A 24,277-nucleotide genomic window follows, 5' to 3' on the forward strand; every position below is an offset into this window, starting at 1 on the left:
GGTAATGAGGGGGCCGAGCTGTCCCTCCGAGGAGGGGGCATGGCGTGGATAAAAGAGACGAAAAAGTAGGGGGAGGTTTCCAAAAATAACCCCCTCCAGTTCCCCTTCTGACGGCCACAGTACCGGGGAGGGAGCGCGAAGGTACCGTGGCGGTGCGCGCCCAGCTGCAGAGCAGCGCGGACTGAGGCTCAGGGCGCGCAGTCTCCGCCGCTGGCGCCGCGCACCCCTAGCTCAGGGGAGAGCCAGACCCTAGTCAACTGCTTCGGGGACCCATAGACGTGAAGAAGCGGGCCGCGGGGCGGGTCCAGAGAGCAATCTGCGAAAGGTCGGGCTCACCCATTGCAAAACCCTGCACTGTCCCTGACGCCCACCCGCCAGGCGCCATGAGGCCGCCGACTGTCGCCCGCTGTCTGGGACGCGCCATGCGGAACCCCTGGAGTGGCTTCCTGCCGCTTACTCTGGCTTTCTTGGTGGGCATAGGGCATGCCCAGAGGGACCCCATGGGGAGATACGAGCCCGCTAGCAGGGACGCGAATTGGCTGCGGCGCCCCGGGGGTAGCCACCACTCAGCGGCTGCAGCCAAGGTGTACAGTCTGTTCCGGGAGGAGGACCCGCCCGTCCCGGGCTTGCGGCCGGCGGAGCGGACCCAGCTCAGCTGGGGGAGCCCCAGGAGGCCCGTCGAGACCGAGGCCAGGAGGCCTCCCCGCGCGCAGCAGCCGCGCCGAGTCCAGCCACCTGTGCAGACCCGGAGAAGCAGTCCACTGGGCCAGCAGCAGTCTACACCCCGGGCTCGGGCCGCGCCGGCTCTCCCGCGCCTCGGGACCCCTCAGCGGCCGGGGTCTACACCGCGAGGGCGGCTCACGGGGTGAGCACGGGAGAGGGAAGCATGGCGGGTAGTGGGGACAGCGGGAGTCGGGACTACGGTGCTCACATTCGTGGAGGGGTGTGCAGACAAGAAGAGACGGCACTGGACTCGTGTCCTTGTGCCTCTGTCATTAACACTGCGGGGAAGCAATCCCAAGGTTCCCACGCCAGGGATCTGAAGAGTTTAGGGCAAAGACCAACCGTCCTCACCCTTTCAAACCTATTCACACGAACCTCGACGACGTTAAATCTTTCTGCAGGCGCCTCCACAGGCGCCCACGCTCCTCCAGCCCTCAGCCAACCCGCTCTAGCAGACGCACTCAACGCAGTCGGGATCAGAGAGGCAGCGGGGAGCAGAGGGCAGCTGGGTGAGCTCTCCCGGCCCTTGAGGCCAGGGGGAGGTAGAGCTGGCTTAGGGCGCGGGTAGGTGGAGGATGTGGAGGGCACCTGGTCATGATGCGTCTCCAGGAAGGGGGCTGGCAGCGAAGCCGGTGCGCTGAGACAAGTGTATGGGTTGGGGCACGGGTCGGCCTGGGGACGCAGAGGGCTGGGTGTAGGCGTAGGTATGGGCTTAGGGGCAGTTTGGGCAGGAAGTCTGCCCCGGAATGTCTGTGGCACAGTGGGTACGTGGAAAATTGGGTCTGTTGTGTGCGGGTGCATCTAGGTGTCAGCGCCATTTGACCATGTTGCTGGGCTAAGCCTCCTTCCACAAATGGGATTTTTTTTTTCTTCCTTTGGGTACTACCCGCTACCCTCCAGGGGCCCAATTTTAGCATGAAAAGGCTTCTCAGGAACTCTCGCTCCCAACAATCCAGGATCATAGGGGCGCAGCAGGGCTCTAGGTCTTGCACAGGTGTCTCTGTAATAAGGGCACAGGAGACTTTGGCAGTGCACAGTAAAGTCTGGGAAGGATTCTGGCAGTCCCTCTTGGCTTGACCCTGATTTACCAATTGGGTTTATTCCCCGAGAACAGCACAGACGCTTGCACCCCCAGTCTATTCCTGAGGACCTTCTGCCTCATGGCCTTTGTTCTGCATGTCTTTTCTTGGCTGGAGCATTCTTCAATATTTCAGCAGAATTCACTCTGTTTCATTCAGATCTCTGCTCAGAGGAGCCTTCACTCCATCTCTCCCTTCACCCTGCTTTATGTTTCTTCATAGCACTTATTCCATCTGACACATTATCTTTCTATTTCTGTTTATGTATTCAGGGTCTGGCCTCCACACTAATGCAAGTTCTATGAAGTGAGGACTTGGGTTTTTTTTTTTTTTTTTTCATTTCTGTGTTCCCAGTGCCTGTACATAGTTGGTGTTCCCTAAGTATCTGTTGAATGAGTGAATGATCTTCCTGTTGCCCTCCCCAAAGCCAGCAGAGAATGAAGCGCTTTGCTGCCAAGTCCTCCCACGTAGGATCATTCAATGAGTACTAAGGAGCACCTGCTGTGTTTCAGTTTTTTCCTTTCCTGACTTGTGCAAGTGAATACATGCTTCATAAGAGCATGTGCTGAGCATGGGAAAGGGGGCAAGGGCCCAGAGACCCAAGAATTTTTCCTGCGGGGACAGCAACTCAATTACTTAAAATCAAGTTGAAGAAATGAGCAGATATGTGCTGATGAATGTGCTTTTGAGTACTGGAAACTTCATGTTAAATGCAAAGAAAGGGACAGTGTGGCTGAGGAACTGAGAAGGAGGCCCTGTGACTTGGGTCCCTAGGCTCAATGGACAGCAGGTGAGGAAGAAGAGGAGTGATGACCAGAGTGGCGTCTGGAAGTGAGAGTGGCTGATGTAGCACTGCCCAATGACAAGAATTTTCACTGTGGACACGGACACAGGGCAGGACTGCAGACCTGATGTAGAGAAGGCAAGGGAGCTGAGACCAGAGATAGAATTGGGGCTGGATCATGGAGGAGTTTATATTGTAGGCAGTTAAGTGCAAGTGGAGGAAAGATGAAGTGGGATCGGAGTAGGAGGCTGCACTATTAGAAATCATAAAATAAGATGTAGTGAGCAAAGGAGATCATCACCCCCACAAGGCTGGTGGATAAACACAGGCGTGCAAATGCTTGGGCTGGTTTGAAACCATAGGTACCTCTATACACAGGTGGAAGGTCACATCATGTGTGGGTTAGAGCCTCCCCCAGATTGTCTTCTGCATCTTTGGTAAATAATGGGTTCCTCTGATGTGCCAGTCAGCCACTCCATGGCAGCTGGGGAGGGACTGAGTGGCATTTTCTTACACCGACTCCCTCAACCGTAGTCCATTCTGGCTAATAGTTACAGACTGATCATTTTGGCCATTGTCTTGTGGCTACTCAGCGCTGAGGACCAAGTGCCACCTTCTGGTCAGTATTGGAACTGCATCACTGCTACTGGAACAGTTCATTCACTCATTTCACTATGTGCCAAACACCATGCTGCACCCTCCTGTCATTACATCTGTGGCCAAGCCAGACAACCTCTGTCCTTCTGGAATTTTTTAATGTAGTGGGGATTTATTTTACAAAGTTAAGATTTTTAAAGTATGCACCAGGCACAGTAGCAAATATCTTTCCTGAACTAATGAATCTTACTGTCTATAGGGGGACTTTTAGAGCAATTGTTTTCTAGTCTTCAGTGTTTCTTGAACAAGTCTCAGAGCATGTCACCTCCATAATAATTCCCCTTATTCTATTATTTTCTTTAAATTGAGGTACTGCTAAAATAATAGGACTTAGTGTTTTATTTGTTCTAAAGTACTTTATGAAGTTTTACAAACATACAAAGAGGTAGTGAAAATAATGGAACTCATAACCCAACAAACCATAATATTTTGGCATATTTTGCTTCCAATTTTTTTTAGTTGAAATTTCTTCTATAATTTTGCCTCTCTGTTTCCCCAGAGTTAACTACTCCTGTGAATTTAATTCCAGCATGTGTTTTTATACTATTATTATAGATGCATGTACCCATAAAATATACAATATTATTTTTTGTACTTATTGAATGTAGAATACTGGGCTCATCTGATCTCAGCAGTATTCTCCTTCTACAATTTGATTTTTCCCCTTCCTCACTAAACTTTGGAGATTTAACCATCTTAATATAATTAGCCCAAGTTTATTCATTTTAACTCTTGTTAATTGTTCCTTTGTCTAAATATACCACAATTTATTTATCCATCCTCCTGTTTTGGGACATTTAGATGAATTACATTTTTTTGCCATTACAAACAGTGCTTGACTCATTGTTCTACATAAATAAATTCTTAATTAAAGGGAAACTTTGTATCATTATCATAAGTTGAAAGTAGTACCACTTGTCAAAAGGAGAAGGTAATTGTAGGAAAATGGAAATGAAAACAAAATGTTCTTCAGTTCTGGTCAGACAGACACCATTTATTATCTTAGAAGATCAATCCTGTAGCATGTTCCCCCCATAAAAAGAGGTGTGTGTCCAGGGGAGGATCTGGCCATGAGGACCCAGCCTCAGACAGAGACTTGCTCAGTGACCTCACAGGTTAGAGCGATCACAGAACAGGCAGTCACTTCTCACTGTGTTCCTCAGCATTGCTGAATGTTGTGATCACATAACCCTAGAATCCCCTTCACTCCTTCTAGTGTTTTTCATTCTGCTTTGGAGGAAGCACTGGATTCTACAGAACAAAGGCATATTCTGTGTATTCCCACATGTCACGTACTGTGTGAGCCTCCAGAGGTACCAAGAGCAAAGGGAAAGAACCTTTGAAATCCCCAAGACAGAGACCCAGACACCCAACCACCTGAGACAGTTGGTGCTACTGATGGCATTCAGGGGAGAAGGGGACAGGCTGATAGATGTCAGAGGAGATTTTACACAGGGGAGGCAATATCTGATCTGTAATGTAAAGGATTTCATTCATCATGCAAGGGAGGGAAGGCTTCCTAGACAGAGGGAGTAGTGGAAGCAAAGACATCCAAGTGTGACACTGATAGTGACAAACTTATATGTTTGGAGGAGACAGCCTTGGCTGTGGATGGTCATGGAGATGGGGGAAGAATGTTGAGGGCATTTAGACTGCAGAGGCAGTCCATAGAGAGCTGGGGGAGATTTTCAACAAAGGGCCAGTCTGGTCAGAGGTGTTAGCCAGATGTATACCCCACAGTGATGCTGGACACTGGGCTAATGTTTGCTGGGTAGTTTTATCTGGAATACTGGGCTCATCTGATCTCAGCAGTATGAAAGCTGACTTCCAGTGAGTCAGAGCCAGTGAATCTGTGCCCCAACTAGCCAGGCATCTGCTCTTTGTGCTGGCCTGAATGGTCATCTCCCAGCGGGATTCTCCTTGCTCAGCTGTACTTAAGCCTTTCATACTGGCTTTGCAGGGACTTTAGAGGCTCTCATGGAATAGTTGGATCTCTCTTGAGTGTCCTCCCAGCCCCCAGCCTGGCCCCTTGACTGGCAGTCTTTGATTCTGGCCAGTCCTCACTGTGTCCCTGACATTCCTCAGGGCTTCACTAGGGGCAAGTGGGGCAGCTACAAAGTTTTGCTGAGGGCATTTCTGGTGACAGATGGCTCAGGGGGGCTTCCTTGGGCTAAGCTCCGTGGCTTGCCAAGCAGGCCCCTCAATGCATGCTGACTGGGTTCCCACAGGTCCTAGTTCTCAGAAAACCCCAGGACAGCCAGACACAGTGGCACACTCCTTTAATCCCAGTGCTTGGGAGGCTGAGGCAGGAGGATCACAAGTTGAAAGCCAGCCTCAGCAATTTAGCAAGGCCCTAAGCAACTGAGTGAGGCCCTGTCTCAAAAAATAAAAAGGGCTGGGGATGGGCTGGGGTTGTGGCTCAGTGGTAGAGCACTTTCCTGGCACGTGTGAGGCCCTGGGTTCAATCCTCAGCACCACATAAAAATAAATAAAAATAAAGGTTTTGTGTCCACCTACAACTAAAAAAAAAAAAAAGAGGCTGGGGATGTGGCTTGTTGGTTCAATCTCTGATTCAAAAAAAAGGAAACCCCAGGGCATTCAGTCTGTTTCCTCTCAGAGACACTCCAGCCCCCTCAGAGGCTGTGTCTTCCACAGTCACAAAGGTAGTGACTTCCACAGGGTTGGGTTGTTTCCCCTTCCACCAGGGTTCGATGTTCTCAGATTCACTGTGTCTGAGGAGCAGCCCCTTCCTCAGGACCTGGTGACTTGGGTCCCAACAGGGAGTTGGCCTTCATGGAACAAGAAAGCTGCTGAAGGTGGTGGCCCGAAAGACAGAGCTCTGGGCCAGCGGGACATTCTGGGAGCTCCCTGGGAGGCAGCTCCACACGACTTTGGACCAAAGGACTAGGAATGGGCCTCAGGTTTTTCAAGCTGCAGGAATTTATTCTGAATTCTTTGTAAGGCTCCCAAAACCACACAAGCTTTGGGGTCCACTCAAATGTCAAACAATCTCCTAAGCGGGACCAGATGCTCGCCATACTGGCCACAGGGATCCCAGGAATGGCCAGCTGCTCCATCCTCTGGCCGCTGTACCTCTCCCTGACCTCTGCTCCCAGTGAGCGCTCAGTGGACAACTTGTACTCATTATTATGGAATGCAGGGCACTGGAGCCAGGCCCCAAGGGGTCAGTTTTTCCCAGGAGGGACTTGTGGGGAGTCACCCTGGTCCAGACATTTAAGTCTTTGGCTGGACAGAGAGGACTGGGAAATGTGCTGGTCCAGCTAGTGTCCCCCAGACACCTGAGAGCAAAGTTTGGGGGAATGGGGTGAATGCCCTACTCAGCATGGAAGGTCAGTCAGTGTCTCCTGTAGGTGCCCTCAAAGCCAGCATCAAGGGGTAGCTGGAGGAAGGGCTCCATTAACCTTCCCAAATGAGAATTGTGCTCACCATGTCCCAGCCCCATTTTCCTACCAGCTTGCCTTCCCAGAATCCCCTCTCAAACAGAGACCTGAGCCCGGCTCCTTCAACCTCCCGCTCAGCACTCTGATGAAGAGTCTCCTCCTAGTACGCGCACGTTTGTTGACACATACTTAAGACTGTTCCGTGTGTGTCTTCTGACTCTCTTAGGTTGCCATGTTCACAGGGCAAGGGGCATGGTGATCGTGTTTTGGTGAAGGGCAACGTAGAGCTGAGCCCACCCAGGTTTGGATCAGGCTCTGGCGCTTCCCTGTTGTGTAGCTTTGGCAAGTCATCGGACCTCCCTGAGCTTGCCTATCATCTTTACGGTCACTGTCCTGTTGCCTTCTTTTGCATCCGGTGTTAATCATCACAACCACCGGGTGAGGCAGGCTTATCAACTCCACTGGACAGGGGGAGAGAGTGAGGTTCTCAGGGCCACACAGGGAATGGCGGAATCAGAATTCAACTTAGATTTGCATGACCCCACAGTTCCTGTCCCTGGGCCAGGCAGCCTCCCTGTGGAATGGGGAAAATCTCCCCAGCCTTGCAGTGTTCTCCTGTGCCTTGTCTACAAAGGGTGGGGCCATTGGAAGGTCTATGAATAGTTCTGGCTCTCAGCATCCTTGCGTTGACCCTGTGCTGGTGACCCCTTGCAGGAGGAATGTCTGCGGGGGACAGTGCTGCCCAGGATGGACAACAGCAAACAGCACCAATCACTGTATCAAACGTGAGTGCCTCCTACACCATCCACACCTACCCACCCCCCGCCCCCCCCCATAGGCTAGGCTGAGGACTGAGGACATGGAGCAGGGGTGTCTTCCTCAGCCTGGCTCCTGAGGGTGCAGCCCATCCCCGGAGTAGAGGACATGTGCAGGGGAAGGGAGGAGATTTCAACACTTCCAACTGGAAGTGGCTTCTCCAAGCAAGTTCCCACGCATGGTTTAAAGATTCCTATATTCCCTCCTGCAGCACCACTGTGTTGGTGCCCATTTGTGCCTTAGGTGCCCACACATACTTGTGGTCTGCAGAGTGTTTACTATTACACAACACTACGCCAATCTCTTCCCAGACATTCTCTGGCCCCAGAGCCTCCCTGTAGCATATCTCCAGGGACACCATTTGTGTTCTGTGCTACGGGGATCCACCTCTGTTCTGGCCCCTGGCCCAGCGGTCCTGGCCTCTGTCAAGCATTTCACTGGGATGAGGCTCTCTCTGATCCAGAGTCTGGACCGGTCTTCCCTTGGACTGCTCTGGAGCCTGGAAGTCTGGCTCAAATGAAAGGAAAGAGAGCAGTGCTCTTAGCTCTGTGGAAACCAAGGCTTGAGGTAGGAAGAGCCATAGGTTCCGGGGGAAGCCCCATGGTCTTCTGATCTTGAGCCCCCTAAGAATGGCATCAAACAAAATAGCAATGACAAAAGCCAGTACTGATGCAGTACTCCTTTGTGCAAGATGTACTTTCTATATCCTATGGGGCAAGCAGTGCCACTCTCCATTTTGTGGGTGAAGAAACCAAGCCACAGATACTAACTTGCCAAAGTCACATTACCAGATATTGGAAGAACTAATTGGAACCCAGAAAAGCTAACTCTGGGATCCCACTTCTTAATACTTGTACCCTGCTACCACTGATCTAACCTTATTTTTCTGGGCCTCACTTTCCCCATCTGTGAACTGGGTATGACAGTATACTGCTGCTGCTGCTAGCTAACAGCTGAGCATTACTAACACAACACTGTGCTGAATTGTTCACATGCCTCTCAGTAATCCTATGAAGTGGATATTTACTTATCAACTTCACTTACTGATGAGGAAACTGAGTCTCTGCTTGGTTAGAAAACATAGCTGAGAATATGTTGTGGCTACAGGTGCTGGAGCTGGGCTGGATTTGGGCAGTCTGACCCAGAACCCCTACCTTCTGATCTTTGGGCTTTATTCCCTCCCAACACCAACTGAGCCTGGGCATCCCCACAGGTTATATCAGGAGCCCCTAGCATCTTTTGCATTTGTATCCCAGGACCCCTTAGGTCCAGGCCAGAATCCCTGTTTGACTGTTTCTCCTGTAGTGGCCACTGCCTCTGTCAGACCGAAGTCTGACTGCAAAGCCTCTTTACCACCAGCTCCCCTTCCTTCCTCCCACAATGGTGAGCACCAGGGCCTCACAGCTAACAGTCTATGCATGCGACAAAATGTGTGTGTTCCCAGCATGGTGGATGCTCTTGTTGATGGTTCTCCAATATCTCCAGATAGGCAGAAGCTCTGGGCTGGGGCCCGGCACCCTAGGTGATTCTAGCTGTTGCTGAAGGCCACTGAGCAGAGTTTTGGGTCCATCAGCAAAAGGTCTGCTTTGGGGACCCAACTCACATCTGGATGTTCCCACAAATCCTAGGGATCCTATTAAAAAGCAGATTCTGATGCAGCCGGTCTGAAGGCAGGGACAGGTATTCTGTGTTTCTAACAAGCTGATGCTGCCAGGCCAGGGACCACACTTTGAGAAGCAGGACTTTGAGAAGCAGGGCCTTGGGGACTCTGGAAGCCATGGAAGGGATGTGGAGTTGGAGGTGGGGAGAAGGCTGGTATGTTCTAGAGAGCTCAGCCTTTGCAGGGCAGCAGTGTTGACCAGTGGAGTGTGTTGCTGAGGCTGGAGTTGCCACAGGGGCAGGGCAGATTCACAGGGGGTGGGCTTCTCCCCTGCTGCCTGAGGGCTCTGGGCCTGGCCACCATCCCTCTGCACCAGCCTGGAGGCTCAGTTTTCTGACTTGCTTGTGATTTTCCAGCATTTCTCTCTGCCAAACTGGAGTTTCAACACTGGAGACTCGAGGTTGGGTGGGTGTAGATTGTCACAGAACCCGTGTGTGTGTGTGTGTGCACCCTTGTGCTCCTGTGGGTGCTGTTCCAGAATTCCCACTCCCCCATTATTTATTTCTCTCCTGGGCCCTCTCACTCCACCGCCTGAGGTGGCCACCCTGACCCGGGCACGCAGGCAGGCTGGCAGCTTTCCTGGAGGCGTTGCACTTGAAGTCAGCTGGGGCAAGCTCACCCACCGATGGGTTGTGCGCTAATTAGCTGGTCCCTGCGCTGTTTGCTTGTTGCTATTTTGCTGCTAATGAGCTTAATGAGAACCACGTGGGCGGAGGGGTGTTGGCTCTGCATGGCTGGGTCCAGAGCTCTATAGAATGTGGGGCTCTTGGCTCTACACCCTGCCAGCTGACTCCCCTGCATCTCCCTCTCCCCTCTCCCCAGCTGCCCTCCTGGCTGGAGCAGAGACCCCCATGCAGGGGAACGTTCAGGATTTTGTCCTAGCAGTTTCACACATGTGGAGGTACCTTCCTGGCCAGTGGGAGATGACCATGGACAGAGAGGGGTGGTGACAACCCCCACTGCCAGGAGTGCAATCTAGGCCCAGAATCATGTGGGGACTCAGTCTCTCCCTTGGCCTTCCAGATATCTGTGGGCCTGACCCACTGCCCAAGTGCAGAGTGCTAGCCCTGGTTCAGTTGCCCCTTGGGCCCAGGCCCCTCTCTCCTCCTCTCACGGAAGTGATCTTCAGTTGTCCTAACACACAGGCCATCTCCCTAGCCAGCCACTGGACCCTCGCCGCTGGACCTCGGGGAGGCTCTGTGTCTGCAGGAGCCCACTGCGATATCCCCAGCTCCTCCCTCCACCTTGGCTGGGTCTGGAGCTGGGCCATCCTCTCCTCCCCTGGTCCTGGTACCTGCCTTTCTTTCTGTGGCCTTGCCAGCCCTGTTGGGTGATTTATGTGTTTATGTATTTGTAGAGGCAGCTGCCTGGGGCCTGCCCTGCCTGCCCACTCCGCCAAGGGGAAGAACTGTAGGGTGTGGGGTGACAGTGTCCTGTGTATAGCTGCTGCTCTTGGAAGATTGTCCCGCCTTCCCAGACTGGCTCACCCCTCCTCCATCTCAACGGGGAAGGGCTATGAAGACTCACTTGCCTCCTCATTTGATCTTGGCTGGAGTGCATAGGGGCTGCTCTGTGGAGGGCAGAAGAGAGTTGTCCCTATAGCTGTTGAGGAGGAGTCTATCACCAGGCCCCAAACCCATGTCATAAGGCTCAAGGTTAAGAGCATGTGCTTTAGATTCTGGCACCAAGATTCAGGGAGATGTGTGTTTGAATCTCAGCTCTGGGTCCTTATGCATGATTGGCCCTCTTTTAGCCATAAAATACACATAACAATATAGAGTTGTCTTTGAGAGTTAATGAGAACACTCTATAGTCCTTACAGTGTGTCAGGTATATTCTAATACCTTTATATTATTGACTTTTAATCCTCACAATGACCCTATAAGCAGGTGCCCACTGCGATATCCCTAGTTTGATTTTTCTCTGCATTTGCAGATGAGGCCAGCTGTTTGTCCTAGCCATACAGCTGGGGAGAGTTCAAGAGTTCAAGACCTCACCTCCATGCTCCCTGCTAGATGAGCAATTGTGTGCAGACAGCCTGGCACATGGCTAGTTTAGCTGGTAGTTTAGGCTGTGCCAGATTGCCTGGGTTTAAATGCCAGTGCTACCATCTAGTGGCTGTGTGACTGTGGGCAAGGTGCTCATGCTCTCAGTTTTCACTTCTGTACATGGTGACTAATAAGAACAAACGAAATAACTTAGGTCAAATGTTTTAGTTCAAGGCCTAGCATGTTCTACTACTTTATGTGTTTGATTTGATTTTGAGGGAAGAGTCTGTGTCTCACTGTCTCCAGCGTGTAGCACATTGGGCACAAGGTAAAGTTTCGCTGAGAAGGGATCGAATGGGCTGGGAATGTTGCTCAGTGGCAGAGTGCTTGCCTAGCAAGCACGAGGCTCTGGGTTCAATCCACAAAAAAGAAGGGACTGAATGATACAGGGCCCATCCCAGGCCTCAGCTGAGAGGTCACTTTCTATTACTCAAGTTTTATCAGCCTTTCCAGAAGCTCTCCACATGCTCAGGGGACCCTGGGAATTAAGACACTGGACATTGCTCCTGACTTCTCCACCATCCACATTGTTTTATTGGTGCATTACAGTTATACATAATGGTGGCACCTATTGTTATATAGCTCCTGCCTTCTTGGTCCAGAGCCTCTGCACACATGGTGGGCATTTGAACAGCATTCCCTCTGGTTCTCATCTCAGTCCTACAAGGACCACATTTCTTCCAATCTGTCTCCTCTTGGCTTCCCTAAGGGAGCTTGCCTGGCCCCACCCATGCCAACTCTGTCCCAAAGGGGAAGACTGGCAAGTGGGTAGGCTCCCTGAGTTCCAACCTTTGTTCTATCATTTATCACCACAATGGTATTAGGCAAATTTTTAACCACTCTAAGCCTTTGTTTCCCCATATGTAAGTTAGGGATGAGTTTCCCTATATGTGAGTTAGGGATGAGAATGTACCTTTAGTAGTTATCAGAGCAAAGTGATCATGCTAGGCACAGTGGCCACACACCTGTAATCTCAGCAACTCAAGAGGCTAAGACAGGAGGATTGCTTTGAGGCCAGCCTCAGCAACTTAGGAGACTCTCAGCAACTTAATGAGACCTTGTATCAAAATAAAAAATAAAAAGAACTGGGAATGTGGTTCAGGGGTAGAGCACTCCTGAGTTCAATCCCTGGTACTTCCAAAAGAAAAAAATGGGGTGATTTCATGAGGTGATTGCTCATGAAATAGCAAATAGCTCAGGGCTTTGTCTTGGTAAGTGCTTAAAAACCTTAGGGAAAAGGGTGAGATTATATACATAATGGAATTTACTCAGCCATAAAAGAATGAAGTTATGGCATTTGCTGGTAAATGGATGGAACTGGAGACTATCATGCTAAGTGAAATAAGCCAATCCCCAGAAACCAAAGGCTGAATGTTCTCTATGACATGCAGATGCTAACACACAATAAGGGGCAGGGGAGGGAAGATTAGAAGTTCATTTAATTATATAAAGGGGAATAAAGGGAAGGGAGGATGGGAATAGGAAAGACAGTAGAATGGATTGGATATAACTTTCCTATATTCATGTATGAATACACAACAGTGTAACTCCACATCGTGTTCAACCACAAGAATGGGAACTTATACTCCATGAATGTATCGTATGTCAAAAACACTCTATTGTCATGTAATCTAAAAACAACAACAACAACAAAAGGTGCCAGGAGCCAGAGATTGGAACCTGGGGGTGGTCATCTCTGGATGGACCATCCTGTGGACTCATGAGTCGGTCGGTCGGAAGATGGGAAGTGACTCAGGGAATAACGGTATGACCTCAGAGTCTCAGCAGTACCTTGTATGGGACCCCTTAGATCTTCCTGGTGAGCAGGTATGTGTCCCCGTGGGACTCTTTGCCCAACATAACATTAAGAATGTGTCCTTGACTGGGAGCTTTCTGCAGCTAGGTTCTGGGTCCTAGGATACCAGTGGAGCGCCTGGCGCTCCCTCCACACCTTTATGTCCTTTGTACCTGCTTGATACATGTTTGTTAAAGGACTGAGTGAACAGCGGATCACATAGGTGACTTTCTAGTTTCCTCTATCCCCAGCTTCTTGCCCTTGGTCTCCTTTGCTTGTCTCCTTCTCTACCCAACATCTTTGATTTTCTTTTAATTGATGCTGGGGATCAAACTCAGGGATTTGAGCATACTAGGCAAGCACTCTATTACTGAGCCACATCCCCAACCCTCTTCCCAACATCTTAATGTTGGGCTTCCCCTGGATCTTACAAAACTTCTCCTCCAAAGAGGCAGCCATGGGCACCAAATCTAGTAAAATTGGTGCACCCGTAGGTACATGCAACATGCAGTGACAATAATGCCGGTGCCTACTTTGCCAGAATGCCCTAAACACTGCCATCTCCCTTCACTCTAGAGTGGTTGTTTTGCTATTCTGTGTCCTGGTTTTCCCCAACCCCATTCCCTGCCTGTTGCTTCCCCTCTGTCCACTTTTAAATATTGGGTTTGTAAGACTTAGTCCTGTGTCTTCTTTTCTTCTGCACTCTTCCTGGAACAATCTAGCGCTTTCTCATAAATGTAAACATTGTCTCCGGGCCACTGAATCCTAGATTTATATATGTCTCCAGCAAGACCTCTCCTCTGACCTCCAGACTGCTGCATCTGCTGCCTATTCAACATCTGTTTATGATACCTCCCAGACATCCCAACCCCACCTCGTCCCAAGCGAACTCATGATTTCCCTCCTTCTGAGCCAACTCCCTACCCAGGTCTTGCCCACCCTGTGAAATGCCATCCTCAGACACCTCAGAGCCATCCAGGTCACCTTCCACCAGGTCAGGCTTTATCACCCATCCCTCTCTGAGGTTCCACCTCCACTTTTCCTAACATCTGTTTTCTGGAACACTAACAACCTCTCCCCAGCTACCAGATCTCTTTCTTACCTGGAAGCCTTTGCAAACCAGACTTCCCTTTCCAAATCTCTTGTGTACCTTCCTTTACCTCTCTGCTTTCCCCCTGCTGGCTGCTGTCCCTGCTGCCCACTTAGCCTCCAGTTGTGGTGTCTCTGAACCTGACTTGCTTTCTAGCCTGGACTCTGAGCGCTTACCCGTGACGTGCAGAATCCCGCCTGGACTCCTGGAACCTGCCACCTCCAGGCAGTTGCACATGCTGCTCTCTTCCCATCTGCTTCCCTTCCTCGGGCCCCCTGTCATCTGTCCTCCAGAGCTGCCTGCCTCCAGCTCCCCTTCTCAGAGGGGCTACCCCCAACTGCTGTCAAGAGCTGCTCTTCAACAGCCTCGTTATTCTGGATCTCAGCCCTTTGACTTCATGTCTCACATCCTGATTTCTGTTGTACTTCTGGATTAGGGATGGTCTCTCTAAGTTGGAAACTCCATGAAGAAAAGGAAAATGTCTGTCTTCATTACCATCATAGGCAAGTAGTAAATATGGGACGCGTGATCATTTTCTAGGTGAGGACAGGAGGCACACAAGGGAAGGAAACTGGCCTAAAGTCACATGGTTAGAATTCAAACAGCCTGTAACTGTTTGAAGCCTGGAACTCTTCTGTGCTTCTGTCCCACTGTGATTGAAGCCCCAGAGCTGGTACCCCATGATTCGTAGCTGTTTCCCGGGAAGAGACTCATCCCCCGCTCATCCCTGAGGAATGGACATCCTAGGTCCTCAAATCATCCTCCCTCACTTCCTGAGGCTTCTGAGGATGGACCTGCCCAGAGGTCTTGCTCCTCATGCCTGCTGGAGCTGGTGGGAATTGGGGCTGCTGTCTGCCCCAACCCCTGGCCCCCGGCCCCCAACTGGCCCAGCATTGCAGCATTTGCTAATGCAATTAACAGGCCGGGTCCAGGCGGAGAGGCTGGGGGCCAAGGTCTGACTCACACCTCCCCTTCCTCCCCTCGGGCCGCCAAACGGTAGAGGCCCACTTGGCCTGCCAGACGGTGTCTGCAGAGAGCGCGCCAGAGGCCAAGAACGGCATCTTTCTCTCATTAGAGGCTTTTATGTGAACACAACTGCTATTTTGGAGCTGGGCGCTTGGCCGGCCACTTGGCCGACTGTGCAGCCCAAGTGCTGTCTCCAGCAGTCCCGAGCAGCACAGCTGTGGTGGCAGCCGGGCAAGGCCCTGAGGCCCTGACTTCTCCACAGCCTGGGGGCTCAGGCCTGAGGTCAGGGCCCTGGGGACATTGAACCTGGTCAAGGCTTGAGTGGGAGAGAATGAGTCCCCAGTGGGTTCTGAGGGGATGTGTGAGCCAGACCGGGATTCCTCAGGGCTCTCTGATATCATGGCGTCCTTCTGGTGGAAACCGAGGGCCATAGTAGAGGAGAAACAGCTCAGGGTCACAGGTGCATCCCCCAGTAAGCAAACTCCAGAGGCAAGCTGAGGCCTCCACATGGGAGCATCAGGTGAGGTGCCCCGGGGGAGGGGGAGGTGTTTGCTGAGGCAAGTATTGCAGGTGGATTGAGATGATCAGGGATTTGCAAAGGCTTCCAGGTGAGAAAGAGACCCGTAGCAGGGGAGAGGTTGTTAGTGTCCCGGATCACAAATGTTAGGAAAAGTGGAGGTTGACCCTGAGGAGCAGTTCAGTTTTAGGATGTGGGGGCAGGGCCCGGAGTCTGGACTGGAGCTGACATTCACCTCCCCAACAAGAGAGAGTGGTGCTGGAAGGCTTAGAGGAGGGAACAGGCTTAGGGGGCCCATTCTGACATCACAGATGAAGGAGAAGATATCTCTGGGATCTAGGAGAGAGAGCTGATAACCAATGCCTTGCCTGAGAGCATGGGTCAGGGAGGAGAGGTAATGGCTATACTGGACATTGGAAAGCAGCTCAGCCTCTGGACCATTTCTCTAACCAGGGCCTAAGTTGACATGGCTTTCCCTGGGAAAATGGTCATGCTGAGAAATTCAGAAACCTTCTTGCCTCTGGGAATATTTTTCTTTAAAAATAAAACAAAATCTTTGCAGCACTATCCACTAGCATTTTCTGTAATGATAGAAATTTCTGTATCTTGCTGGCCAATATGGTAGCCATAAGCCACAGGAGGTGGTTATTAAAGCTCTGGAAATGTGACTAGTGAGACTGAGGAACTGAGTTTTAAATTTTATTTCATTTTAACCTGTTTAAATTTCAATGCTTCACACCCAGGATCTCTGTTGAGACTTAGAACAAATCTTGGAGACAGGAATTGTCAGCCCCCATCTTATGGAGAAGATGACTGAAGCACCGTGAGGCATCTCAGTGAGATGAGAGGGACCCAGTTCATGCAGCTGGGATGTGGCTGAGCTGGTGTCAAACAAAATCCTTCTGACCCCCTACTGCATGTTCTTCCTGCTATCAGGGAGCTGATCACCAGAGGCTCTGAGCAGAGGCTATAGCAGCTTGCATGGTGGGAGATGTTTCTAGATTCCCTCTCTAGGCTTTCCCAATTGAGTTTGGTCTTCTCCCAAAAGTAGGGGTTTTGTGTGGAAAATCTGAGCAAATCTCTGCTCTGGTGTTTTGGAACTGAGTGAAGGTAGAAGGGGCACAGGCAGAAAGGTGGGGGTTACGGGGAAATAATGCCTTCTATTTCTTGCTTTTGGAGCAATTTTAAGAGTTTTCTCCTCCCCACACACCTCTTTTGGGGTCCAGTTAACTCTATAGAGCCAAACTCTCCACATATCCAATGTTTAGTGAAGAAGAAAGTATGGAAAAGACAGGGTTCCAGAAGAGCCAGAATTATGAATGGCTAAAGACTGGCCCAAGTGGGCATAGCTGGGTACAGCACAGCCTTGCATTGTCCGAGGGCGCAGATCTCCAGCAGAGAGGGCCTGGTGTTCTTTCTGTCAACCTTGGAGGGCTAACCACAGCAGCGTCATGCTGATAACCTCTACCAATAATCCATCAAAGACTGATTAGAGCCCTATAGCTCATACTGTGCTGATTTCTCAAGTATGAGGCATGATCTCTACTCTGTAGGAAAAGTGCACAGGATGAAGTTCCAAGGGCAAAACATGAAGACTTCCTGGCCCACCGTGGTTGTGGGTTTTCTCTCTTAAAACCCCACCATTGGGCTGGGGATATGGCTCAAGCGGTAGCGCGATTGCCTGGCATGCGTGCGGCCCGGGTTCGATCCTCAGCACCACATACAAACAAAGATGTTGTGTCCGCCGAAAACTAAAAAAAATAAATATTAAAAATTCTCTCTCTCTCTCTCTCTCTCTTAAAAAAAAAAAAAAATCACCATACTGTATGGAGCCAGCTCTCCGGGGGGCTATGGCCTTCCCTCCACTTTATGCAATAGCTGCCACACTGGGGAGTCAAAGATGACTGATTTCCTTTAGATACCTCAGTTTTAAAATCGATGCTTATTTGATGTAGATGTATTTTTACAGTCTCAGGATACAGACCACTGTTGCCCCTCCCAAAGTATCACTGGATTTTATGCACCATTACAATACTACAAAATTTCTTAAATACCAATGTACAGTGGCTGTTTTTTCATTTTTCCAAGTGAGGATATTAGAGGAAGAAAAAATAACTACCATGTATCAGCACCTTTAATTAAAAGAACATTTTAACACCCCTCTTCCCTCCACAAAATATACTTTTTTTCTTCTTTTTTTTTGTACTAGGGATTGAACTCAGGAATGCTTAACCACCAAGCTACCTCCGTATCCCTTTTTATTTTTAATTTTGAGACAGGTTCTTGCCAAGTTGCTTAGAGCCTGGCTAAGATGCTAAGACTGGCTTTGAACTTGTGATCTTCTTGCCTTAGCCTCCTGGGCTACAGGGATTATAGCCATGTGCCATCATGCCCAGTTATGGACAGTTTTTAAATTAGAAAGACCAATATCAGGCCAGGTAGGTAACTCTATGGTAGAGTGCTTGCCCGGCAGTGCTCTGGAGGCCTTGGGTTAAATCACCAGCACAAAAATAACAACAATGAAATAAAAAAAAAAAAGGACTGGGAAGGCAGCTTGATGGTAGAGCTACTGGCACAGCATACACAAGGCCTTGGTTTCAATTGGAGCCCCCATTGTGGGCCATTTGGGGGTGATTTGGGGGAGTAGAGAAAAGAGGAGTTTACCCTCCAGTCCCACAGTGCATATGCTCAGCTCAGAACTAAACATTTGAACACTTCAGTGAGGAAGTAAGGCATTCTGCATCTTGCTGAGACTTGTGAAAACCACACGACAGGACACACGTGATAGGATGCAGGAAAAGCCGGCGAGAGCTGGTTCAAAACCTATGAAACCCTGACAGCTGTTGGAGGATCTGCCTCCACCAGTGGGGCCTCTGTGCTGGCTCCCTCCTTGATGGCTGATCCTGAAGGCTTACCTTCCCAAGTAGATCTTTTCCCACCAACACAACTGCCTGGCTTGGAAGCCTTTTCAAACTTTTATTTACCATGTTATATACATAAAGTGCTTTTTTCATAGCTTTCCCCTCACCCTGAGTTGTTCATTCCACCAACCTACGTCCTCACTGAGGACTGAATTCCCTGTTGGGCAAGGGACTTCCACACATGGAGAGCCCACCGCTAGGCTGAACTGCCTCTGTGTGGGGCTCAGTCTTGCTCATCTCTGTGCCTCCAGCACCTGTCTGATTGAGAGGAGGAGCTCATTGATGTCGGTGGAAATAAGGCAGGACCAGAATTAGGAGGTCAAAGCAAGGCACAGGGGCTTACCTTGCAGGACTGGAGTTTCTAGAGAATAAAAGATCTTATTGTTAAAGTCAAGGATGGGCCATCTTTGGGGCTTAGGAGGAGAAAGTGGAGACTAGACTCTTTCTGATGACCATCTTTGGGGCTACCATCACCTGCTCAGAGGGGGGAGTTGTATGACCCTCCTTTCATCCACGCCAGGCATTGGGCCTCTGCTGGCACAGAGGGATGGGTCCACTCAGGCCTTCCCTGGCATCTCCTCCCTAAAAAAAAAAAAAACAAAAAAACAAGGCAGAGTGTTGTCCTGGGCACATCTGCCTTCCCCAGGGTTCGTGGACCTTGGTTTTGTCACTGGACAGGAATGGAACAAGGTCCCTCCAAGAGGGTGGAGGAATCTCAGTTCAGCCTGTGTGGATTCTAACTTAGCCCCTGAAAAGAGTTTCAGTATGCGTCAAAAGCAAGTCACAAGCAAAGATTTATTGGAGGCAGCAAAACACATACCCAAAGGCAGTGTGCAGACACCCCTCACTGCTCAGACAAGAGAAGACTGGTGACACACCCAGGGTTGAGTTCTGTGAACTTATGTATGATTTTCCTGCGAAGAAAAGTGAAGGTTCCCAAGCAAACTTTTTGTGAAAATAAAGTCCTATGTCAATCTTTTGATATTTGGGATCAGAATGTTTCTTTCTGGATAAGCAATCTAGCCATGAGCCAGTTGTGGGCACATTACATGAATCTTTGACTCTGGTGACATTAAAATTGAATATGTTTTTGTTCTAGTTGATCTGATGCAGCATTTGCTGGAGATTTGTTCATCTATCTAAAGAGACAAGCACAGCTGGTCGTGTTAAGTAGGTCTGGGTCTCCATCTAGTAAGGGTCTCTTTCTTTCTCCCTGAGAGCCCAGCTGTCTTGGTTTTTAGCAGGCTGGCCCCAGCTGACTGCTCTGTGGTGGTGGTCACAAGGGCCTGGTGGGTGGTCAGGTGGGGGTTAAGCCTGCTTAGGAAGATGGAGTGGCAGCCAGGTGGTAACCAATATTCTGCTGTGGTGGCAGTTTGTACTTGGAAAGTGCTCTGGTTACAATTGTCTGGCACGGTCTGGGGGCCTGGGGCCTTCTGGGAAGGAGTTACAATCCTCCAGTGAGACCTATTATTTCCCCACTATCTGCTGATTGGGCAGTCTGGCCTTTGGTGATGTCCATTCTTCTCACCCTCTGAGCTGCTGACCAGCGGCTCCTCCTCCAGAAAGCCTTTCCTACTTCCTGATCCAGCCTGGATTAGGGGCACAGCACTTGTCCCATGGCCTGTGTGTCCTGCTTTCTGCAGAAGACGGCATGCTGGAGACTCTGTCTCAAGCCTCCCACCTAGTGAGGCTCACGAATGGCTGCAGAGTGGCAGCAAGGGCTGATTTACATCTGCCCTCATCATGTGAAGCTTACTGTATGAGCTTTGGAGGGGCCTGGGGTTCTGGGGTCTCCACTACCAGGACTGACCTCCTGGGGCAGCTTTTCAAGACAGGGTTCCAGGGTGCATTTGGTGGTCTACTTGAAGCCAACAGATCCCTTTGTTTCATTACCAGCTCTGGGCCAAGGCTTAGAGATAGTGGGGAGGAAGAGCAGCCGCTCCAGCCTTGCTGGGGGGTCAGTGAGGGCAAGAGTCTTGGCTCAAATAGACCCAGATTTGAATCCTGGCTCCATTTTCATTTAGCTGGGCAACCTTAGGCAAGTCTGTTAACTTGGGAGGCATGATCTGTACTTGGAAATCATCACACCTGCTGCCTAGGATTGTTGTGAGGATTAAATGAGATAGTCTAACAAAGCACTGTGCCTGGACAGCACTCATTGGGCAGTAACTGCCATAATGAAAAAAATAATGGTTGTGTCATTGTGAGGCATATGCTGAAGATACAAAGAGATGTAAGGACAAGCACTGCACTCAGAGGGGCTGACCGTATAGGTTGGGACATTGAGACACAAATGTGAAAAGCCCATTGTACCTGGGCATGCCCACTGAGTGTTGTACACAGTAAGTGCTTTTCCTTGTTGTTTGGAGGAGGGAACAGTAGCTGAGAGGTGGGTCAGCAGGGATGGGGAGGTGACCTTCAGGGTATAGTAGCTCTTAGGTAAGTGCACAGGAAAGAGAAAAGTGTTCCAGGGAGGGGACACAGCATGTGCAAAGGCAGGAAGAAGAGAGAGCAGAGGCGACTTTGGCCTGAACAGCCTGATTTAGAGGAATGTTAGAGGGGGTCAGACTGGCTTCACTGCCAGTCTATGGACTGGTCTCCTGAGGGTTCTGGGGGGCCACTAAAGGTCTCTGAGAGACAAGTGACATAGGACATGTGGATTTTAGTGCTCCTTTTGGAAGGAAGGGTCAGCCAGGCACCCCTGGACTGGATAAGGGCAACTGACAGTTTCACAAATAAGATTAGAATAATTGAAGTGACAAGGTCTGTGTATCTGCCTTTGCTTTCTCAATGACCCTGGATGGCCGTGCCTACTCTCCCTCCTCTCCCCAGCACCCAGCTTGCTGGTTCCTGGAAGCCTCCAGGGCTTTGAGCCTGCCTAGTCCTCTACCTGGGTCTCCCTGCACTGCTTCCACCTCCTTCGAGAGGCCCTTTAGAGTTTCCAGCCTCCTCAGTCCACTCCCCGTGATTCAAGGGGAAACAGGCTCGGTGGGGTCAAGGTCACACAGCTCATGAGCAACAGAAAACCCCAGCAACTCAGACCTGACTTACAGGCCAGTTGTTTTAGTCAACTTTTTCACTGCTGTGACTGAATGACCCAACCAGAACAACTGTAGAGGAAGAAAAGTTTATTTGAAGGCTCATGGTTTCAGAGGTCTCAGTCCATAGACAGCAGGCTCCATTCCTCGGAGCCTGAAGAGTGTGGCAGAAGGAACCAGCTCACATGATGATCAGAAGCAGAGAGATTCCACTCTCCAGATACAAAATATATACCCCAAATCCAGACCTCCAATGAACCACTTCCTCCAGCCACACCCCACCTGCCTCATTACCATTTGGTGAATCCCATCAGGGATTAATTCACCCGTTAGGTTAAGGCTCTAACCCAATCATTTCACCTCCAAATCTTCTTACATTGTCTCACACATGAACTTTTGGGGGACATCTCACATCCAAACTGTAATACCATTGTTGAGGCCTTTCCCATATCAGATATTTATTTATTCAAATATTTAAAAGATATTATCTATTCAATATTGATCGAGAGTCTACTCTGTGACAATCTGAGTCCTGGGTCTACCCGAGGGCACAAAATCAAATGCCTCCCCTCAAGGGGGTTCAGCCGGGGAGGAGTGGACCTTTAGGTGTAACTATACTGCCAGCCGGGGTGCTTGCCGGCAGAGAGTGCTGCTGTGAGCCAGCCCATCCTCAACTCTGGTCATTCAGTCTTTGACGTCTTGTCCAAAAACCAAAGACAAACTCCTGGAGGCCTCTGGGTAGAAGGAAGAGAGAAACGAGCCCAGGTTGTCTTCTGGGGCCAGGAGTTTGGCTTCCTTGGTGAGTGAGGGGCCCGGCAGCACTCAGACCACTCGCTGGGGCAGGAGGATGCTTCTGATGGGAAGGCATCGGACAGCCCATGGCCTAAGAGTGCCAGGCCCTGCTGTCACTTCTCTCCTTGTCTCCTCAGCCGTGTGCCAGCCGCCCTGCCAGAACCGAGGCTCCTGCAGTCGGCCCCAGCTCTGCATCTGCCGCTCTGGCTTCCGGGGAGCCCGCTGTGAGGAGGTCATTCCTGAAGAGGAATTTGACCCCCAGAACTCCAGGCTGGCACCCCGACGCTCCGTTGAGGGGCCGCCCAACTTACGCAGGAGCAGTGCAGCTAGAGGAGGTCCTGTGGCTAGGACACAACCCCTGGAGCCACAGCTGCCACCAGCCGGGTAAGTGCCCACCTCATCGGGACCGCTGGGTCCAGGGCTGAGACTCTGTCAGAGGGGCTTCTTCCTTAGGATGGTGTGGAGAAGGCCGATGGTGTCCCTCCTTCCCACTATCCATCCCTTCTCCTGCCCCTTCAGGGCTGAGAGCTGGGAGCAGGCACTGGGGTTGGCGGGGGCTTCACAGGTGGGGTGGAAGGGTTGGGGAGATGATATCTTTCCCCCTCCAGAGCTTGGGAGAAAAAGCTGAGGAGGACCTGTTCTGCATCAGAGTCTCTTGGTTCCGATCCTTTGCCATTTCCTAGGTGGGTGACCCCCGGCAAGTTACTTATCTCTGTGTCTTTGATTCCTCATCAGTAAGGAGCAGACAGTGTTAATACCTATATTATGGAATTGTTTACGAGGCATAAGTTAGATAATATAAGGAAAATGCCAAGTACAGTGCATGGTGCCTGTGTTTATAAATGTTCCTCCTCCCCCTCTCCTGCCTCCTCCCTGGTCTCCGTGATTGGAAGTGCTCCTCTGCAGAAAAAGCCCCTCTGTTCACTTGCCAACCAGCCTCTCTCCTCAGAGGAGAAGGGAAGAGGCACGTGGGTGCAGGAGATGGGATAGAAGTGGACCCAGGGAGTGTTCCGGGCAGGAGTCCCTGGCCTGCTTGCCAGTCGATCTGGCTAGACTTTTTCTAGCTCAGGACAGGAAATCTGAACTCTGTAAACTGGTTATTTCTAGGGGGCCGTGTTTTGCTTTTGGTTTTTCACGTTGGTTTTTCCATTTGCTTCTACTTAGGAAGTTCCTTTCTGAGATGTTGCAATCTCGTCTTGCTGAACTAAGGGGAAAAAGGACTTGCACTCTCAAAGGCCAGGAGAACTGGGGAGGATGCTGACCTTGAGGTCAAGTCTCCAGCAGGAAAGGTCAGAAAGACCTGCTGAGTTGGAGGGAGAGAAAGGAAAGGAGGCAGGGGCCATCCAGAAACTCTGAAAGGAGGTAGAACAGAAAGAACGGGGTCTTGGTAAGTTGGGGTTCCAGGGTCCTGAGCACAGGATGATTCCCAGAGGAATAGGAAGAAAGGAAGGATAGATACAGGTCAAGGCCTACCAAACTCCAGGGTCAAATCCAGAAGAACTAAACCGTGTAGCCAAAGCCTGGAGATGCTGGGACAGAAACAAGGAGAAAGCCAAGGGTCCGAGTGGACAATACAGAGGGCCTGGAATTGACTGTGAGCTGGTGGGCAGGGCTAGGCCTTATTCCGATTGGTCTCAGATGTGGGTCCTAGGCAGGGAGCCCAATATGAAGGCACCTAGAAATACATGAGAAGGGTCAGCTCTGGGGCCACCCAGAGGCAGGGAGCACACAGAGTCCAAGCTGGGCTTTTCCCCTGCAAGTTTCCGGCTTGTGGGATTTATTAATGTGTAATGTGTATGTTCATGCTACTCGGCAAATCACACTACCCCTTGTGCCCCTGAATCAGAACCATTGGATTCTTCCTGTCCCCTCTTCCACTCCATCCAACTCCTCCCATCCTTCAAGGCCCAGGTCCACTTCCTTCAAATGCCTCCCCCCACCTTGTCCACCCTGCTATCTGCCCCCTTGCAGCACTTCCTTACTAGCACAA

General features: G+C 50.5%; 1 protein-coding gene across 2 annotated transcripts in view; it reads left to right on the top strand.

Annotated features, from left to right (window-relative positions):
- The first annotated feature begins 383 nt into the window (after window positions 1-383).
- Ltbp2 (latent transforming growth factor beta binding protein 2) overlaps window positions 384-24,277 on the top strand; it is a 105,566-nt gene continuing 81,672 nt past the window's right edge. For both annotated transcript variants that reach the window (XM_077109017.1, XM_077109018.1), the window contains exons 1-3: window positions 384-865; window positions 7,359-7,429; window positions 22,425-22,671. In XM_077109017.1, coding sequence (XP_076965132.1) covers window positions 384-865; window positions 7,359-7,429; window positions 22,425-22,671 — 800 coding nt within the window. The remainder of the gene's footprint in view (window positions 866-7,358; window positions 7,430-22,424; window positions 22,672-24,277) is intronic.

The sequence above is a fragment of the Callospermophilus lateralis genome, chromosome 3 (genome assembly GCF_048772815.1).
Source record: "Callospermophilus lateralis isolate mCalLat2 chromosome 3, mCalLat2.hap1, whole genome shotgun sequence".
NCBI lineage: Eukaryota > Metazoa > Chordata > Mammalia > Rodentia > Sciuridae > Callospermophilus > Callospermophilus lateralis.